Below are 5,817 nucleotides of genomic sequence, written 5' to 3' on the forward strand. Positions count from 1 at the left end.
TATATATATAAATAAATGACCCGCAGCACCTTTAAGACAACATAATGAAACATGGATACCTTGGTGCAGCTCTGTGCCGCTGATGGATCCCGAGCGGTCCCTGTCATACTGCTGAAACAAAGCCCTCCACTGCTGTATGTAATCCCACAGAGCTGAGAAACCAAACAAGTCTACCCGACCCGACCGCGTCTTGTCAAACATATCTGGCAGAAGACGCGAGAAACACAAGTTCAGACAAACAACCCTCGGAAAAAAAAGACAACTTTTTGTTCACAGTCTTTCCAAACTAAAGCATAAATGTTTTAGTGTGTTTCCCTGCAGCCCCCCCCCCCATCCATCACCACAGACCTTCTGCTTCTAACACCGGTCCACAGAGGTCACATTGTTCTCATTATGGCCGGAGATAACATTAGGTCCCTGCCAGCAAATGTAATCGGAATGGAGCAGGAATCAAGACAGAACATTCCTGTTCCTTCCCCTGGACTAGAAACTGAGCTAAAGTTTAAAAATGTCTAATGCTGTGGCTTGAATTAACGTCTGCTTTTTCCAGGTGACGTTTGTGCCACTTTGCCAAAGGGAGAAAACTGCCACACTGCTGTGTCGTTGAACTGTCAACATGCTAAAAACCGGTTCGTCCGTGTTTGGCTTTTTAAACCGTTCGCAGCCGTGTGACTCACTGATCATCATGAGGCAGGTCTCGTCGTTGAAGTTGGACCAGTTGGAGTTGACCAAAGCCTGTTTCAGCTCCTTCGAGTTGATGAAGCCGCTCTGGTCGGCATCGACGCTGTAGAACCACTGGTATGCCTCCGGGTTAACACCAGGAGGGATGTTACCTACATATACATAAGAGGAGGGGGGGAAATGAAAGATGAGCAGTCTCAGCATTGTTTCATTTTTTTTTCTAAAAGCCAAAAGCCAAGAAATATTCTTTGAGCGTTTCTATTCCTTGTATTTAACTAAAACCTTCCCATTCTGCACCCTGTAAATCAGATTTGAGACCACTGAATAATATTTCATTTCTTAAGGACCTACTCCAAAACCTAGATAAAACCCTTTTACATAGAAACCCCCAAATAAAATCTTGAATAATAAATTCCCCTTAGAAATTGATTAGTAAACAGAGTTCACCTGTGCAAAATCTAATCCCTATATTAATCCAGCTCTTCTGTGAAGGTATCAGATGTTTGTTAGACCATTAGTGAACAAAGAAAAACACAGAAAAAATGAAAAGAAAAAAATAAAATAAATAAATAAAAATAAACAGCATCACAACAATAACGAAAATGTGGCTTAAAAGGAAAAGTGGACAAAAAAAAAAAACACTTTTGAAAGAAAAAAAATTCTATTTAAAGTTTCTCAGAAACCACGTAGAGCAGTGGTCCCCAACCCCTGGTCCGTGGACCAATTGGTACCAGGCCGCGCAAGAAATAGTGAAATATTTCCGTTTTATGTATTATTTGAGTCTGGAGGAGCTTTTATTTTGAAAATTCTTTAACCGGATTCTCTCAGTTACTTGCGTGCCAACACTGAGGCCACAAGCAGTAAAATGAGTAAGAAACAGGTCAGATGTCTTTGGAAAGTTTCTTTGCGAAGGGGAAAAGGCCCAGAGAAGAGACAGGARAATGGATTTATSCCGGACCGGTAGGTGAGTCCCACATTACAAACCCGCTCTGCGTAACATGCGGCGACCCGCTGCTAATGAGGCAATGAAGCTTCAAGCTGCTTCGCCTCATAGAAACCAAGCAGGCTGTGGATATAAGCAACACTTCGGGTGTTATTGTCACCCATCACTCCCTGATGGGACCGTCTCATTGCAGAGAAACAAGCTCAGGGCTCCCATTAGTCAGTATTGTGAGTTACAATTTTCACAAAAGTAAAATGTTCGTTTTTGTGCCACATCTGTATCTTATTTTGAAGGGATATATAAACTTTACCATAGCGACCAGAGTCAGAGCGTTTGGGTAGTGGTCGAGAGGAGATGAGTAGAGCTTGTGAGTTTTAAGTCTGGTTTAGACGGAAAGATTTAAGAATGTCGGCCGATTCTCCAAACCTCTGTGACCACAGAGCTGATTAAAGTCCAACAGGTTCGATCAGTTCGTGTCTCCAAGGCAGGAGCAACACGAACCGATTCCAGTCACAAACATTCCGATTCCAGAGGATAATCCAGTAAAACCCCCAACATAGCGGGAATTTAGAATAACCAAACACGGATGACGATGTAGAAGCAATAGTGATAGTTTGTGGACTCATTTTAAGAGATAAAAGATGTAACAAAAAGAAAAGGCAGTGGATAAAAGACGACGGAGCAGCCGCACTATTTGCTGCACTATTGATTTGGAGGTGAATATGTTTTTTCATAGTTAACATTTTTAACTGAAAAAACATAATAATGACCTTTAGATTTAATAATAAACATTTCCACATATCATCTCCGATATCCACCGGACTGTTGCGCGATATGTCAGCTGTTTGGGATTCCCCTCTGTTCTTATGTCACTGCGCTTTTTGATTGGCTACCTGTCACATCCAGCAGATCGTATTCTCGTTCCCAGTCAGGGAAAAACCCACAGGTTGCGATAAAAACTCCAAGACAACCCAAATTGAGTATATTCAGGATTTGCGGGAACACCAACACCGCCTCACTCACCCCCCCGGGCCGCAGCAAAATTTTCCAAGTCTTGACCGGTCCGCGGTAATAAAAAGGTTGGGGACCACTGATGTAGAGGACAAAGCAAATTTGATGCTCTGGTTGGATGAGACAGATGCTGTGCTTTGTGGCAAAAAAAGCAACACTTTTCTGATATTTATTTATAAGAAATACTGTGTATTGTGAAAAATTTTTATCATTTTCCTTCCACTTGACAACTGGATGTCATTTTTCATTGTCCTATTTCAAACAGCACAAAAGCACATTGAACAGATTTTGTGCAATGTGAAAATTTGGTGTTAATATTTTGAAAAGCCACAACATTCACACTCACTGCTCCAGAAAAAAAAAAGAAGAAGAAGAAGAAATCGGGTCAATATGCCTAACAGGGCTGGAAAAGCCGTCATGGGGAAGAGAGAAACAGCACTCGGCCAAGAGGTCACCACCTGATTATATGGTGGAAAATACATGGAGACTTAGAAAATACAGTGTAGTGTGCAAAAAGGAGGAGTAAAGAGATGGCTGACTGTCATGAACATGAATGGGAAGAACGACAGGTGACATCCTGACATCTGTCTCTGCAGGGAAGAGATGGAAACATAGAATTTGATGAAATCAGACACACACACAAAACACACGCTCCCGGCCCATCCATCTCCGACTTCTGCTTAGGCCTTGCTCTGTTTTACCAGAGAGTCATTACTCCAGCTTCATATGACCTGCAGAGGGTCCACAAACTGAGCCGGGTCTCTTCGTGACTATCTGGGAGCGCAGGTCGTTTTTTATCAATCATCCCACCGTGAAGCAAAAGAAAGAAGCAACAAAGAAGAAGTATGAGGTTGATCTTGCAGTCTTATTGTGCTTTATTTTACTCTTACAGCTACAGAAGTCTTTACGGAGCTGCAGCTGCAGAGTGGAATTACCTGCAGGAGCATTGTATTGGTTAGGTCCTCCATAAGGCTGTCCTCCATAAGGCTGTCCTCCGTAACCACCAGGCGCGCCACTAGGTCCATGCCCATATTGCCCACCATAACCTGGAGCTCCATAACCCCCATATGGGCCCCCAGTGGGGCCTGTTCCACCTCCAGGGGGACCCCCGTAACCTCCTTGGCCTCCACCATATGGGTTACCTTGAGGTGGGTGGCCTCCTCTTGGATACCCCTACAAAGTAATACAAAGGAAAACAGGTGAATTCAAGTGATTTTGAGTCGATTCTACAGCAACCGAACAAAAATATAATAGTAGAACCAGATCTTATCAGTGTTTCCGTTATAAATTGTGTAACATTTATAACACAATTTATAAATTGTGTTAATTTATAAATTGCATCTCATCTCATGCAAATTTGCATGAGATAAGAAAGTTTATGGAGCTACAAAGCAGCAAATATACATATTAATGATGTGCTCTTACTAACTAAATTTAACAAATGAAAGTTGAGCTGCGCAGTGGTGCAGCTTGTAGCGCTGTTACCTTGCAACGACAAGGTTCTGGGTTCAAATCCCAGCTCGGGGTCTTTCTGCGTGGAGTTTGTATGTTCTCTCAAGATACACAATTTAGATCTAGCTATTGTAACAAGACAATAAATTATTTTCCAAAGTCAAAAATACATCGATACTAAAAGGATAAATAAGTACACATATTTACAAGAGCACCAATAAGTGTGTGGAGGAATGCATTTCAGTCAAGGTCATCAATATTGATGCATGGCCCAAATTAAATATTTCCCTGTTTACATGAACTAACTTAATCATAAATGAGATGTTTACAATTTCATAACAGTGCATAATAATAGAGAAAAGGTTTTGCTTTATTTGTCAAATTGTTGAAAAGTAATGTCCAAATATAAAGTTGTTGAAAATCAACCACATATCAGGAACTATTAAAAGAAATATTAATAATTAGTGGCTAATCAGGTGTTGTAATTCATATTCCTTAGAATAAAAATTTAACTCATGGAGAACAATCTTTTCATTTTTCCACTTGAAAGCGATTCTATTAATGGCTTGCTACTATTAAATTTCATGAAACACTGAGGAAACATTTTAAACATTCAGAAAGTGGGTGTGGTGATTCACTTTAAAAGACACATTCAAATTAGGACGCGCAGTTTAGTTTATTATTAAACCAACTTCGAACTTTTAGAATATGCAGTACTTCCGAAATCACATTCATTTTAACTCTTGCACATAAAAAAATATATACATTAAAACTATTGCTATTGCTGAGTAGTTTTGGTGACAGGGGGCCTATATTTCTGAACAGGCTACACAATCGAGACTGGAACAACCCCTCAGCTAACACATGAATAAGAGTCTTTTGTGGTGAAACATAAACGACTGGCGGGGTCACACGAAAGCTTGGGAACACACAATCCACTAATTACACCATTAAATATGTCACTATAGCAAGAAACAAAAGAGAAACTTGAAGTTGTCCTACCTGTCCGTAGTGAAAACTCATGATTTGTTTGACAACTCTTCACTTCCTGCTACAAAATTACATCCGCAATATGGAAAACAGCGCCGGCTTTTCCGCGCGTGTTATTGGTCCGTTTGTTCTGTCACGCTGACCCGTCATCCGTGAGCTCAGCTTCTGATTGGACGCTAGAGGGAGGGGGAGGGGAGGGGGGAATGTAGACGAACAGGAAAAAAAGGAGAGAGAGAGAAAAAAAAAACATACAAGCCCCCTCCCTACTGTGCATATATATGGCAAGTCGCAAGTCATAAATTCGGTTTCGTCTGACTATCCGTAATTACACTCCAGATATCTAAAAATGCCTTTTGACTAGGCAAAACTACATTTTGACTATCCGGAATTGTAATTAAAGATATCTGTATTTACAATCTGACTAGTAAGAATAATAATTCAAGATATCTTCAATTACACTTTGACTAGTCAAAATTCCTTTCAATATATCTCAAATGATATGACTGGATCTGTCATTTGACGGTACACATATCCGTAATTACGATTTAAGATATCTTCAACACAATTATGACTAGTCAAAATTACAATTTTAGATATCTGAATTAAGAATGACGCGGAAGCCCCTTCGAGATGTCCAAACAGTTGCCTGCAGAATTTTATGTTTCCTGCACACAATTGTCAGTAAATGCCACAAATTAGAAAGAGCTCGACAATGTTGGAAATGCGGAGATAGCAAAACT

At 40.5% G+C, this 5,817-nt stretch overlaps 1 protein-coding gene across 1 annotated transcript in view; it reads right to left on the bottom strand.

Annotated features, from left to right (window-relative positions):
* pef1 (penta-EF-hand domain containing 1) overlaps positions 1-5,176 on the bottom strand; it is a 6,168-nt gene extending 992 nt beyond the window's left edge. Inside the window, exons 1-4 of the mRNA XM_008421592.2 lie at positions 5,090-5,176; positions 3,571-3,808; positions 678-833; positions 60-203 (exon numbers count right to left, since the gene is read on the bottom strand). Of these exons, the coding sequence (XP_008419814.1) occupies positions 60-203; positions 678-833; positions 3,571-3,808; positions 5,090-5,110 (559 nt within the window). The 5' untranslated portion in view covers positions 5,111-5,176. The remainder of the gene's footprint in view (positions 1-59; positions 204-677; positions 834-3,570; positions 3,809-5,089) is intronic.
* Positions 5,177-5,817: the final 641 nt, after the last annotated feature.

The sequence above is a fragment of the Poecilia reticulata genome, linkage group LG11, assembly GCF_000633615.1.
Source record: "Poecilia reticulata strain Guanapo linkage group LG11, Guppy_female_1.0+MT, whole genome shotgun sequence".
In the NCBI taxonomy this organism is placed as follows: Eukaryota; Metazoa; Chordata; class Actinopteri; order Cyprinodontiformes; family Poeciliidae; genus Poecilia; species Poecilia reticulata.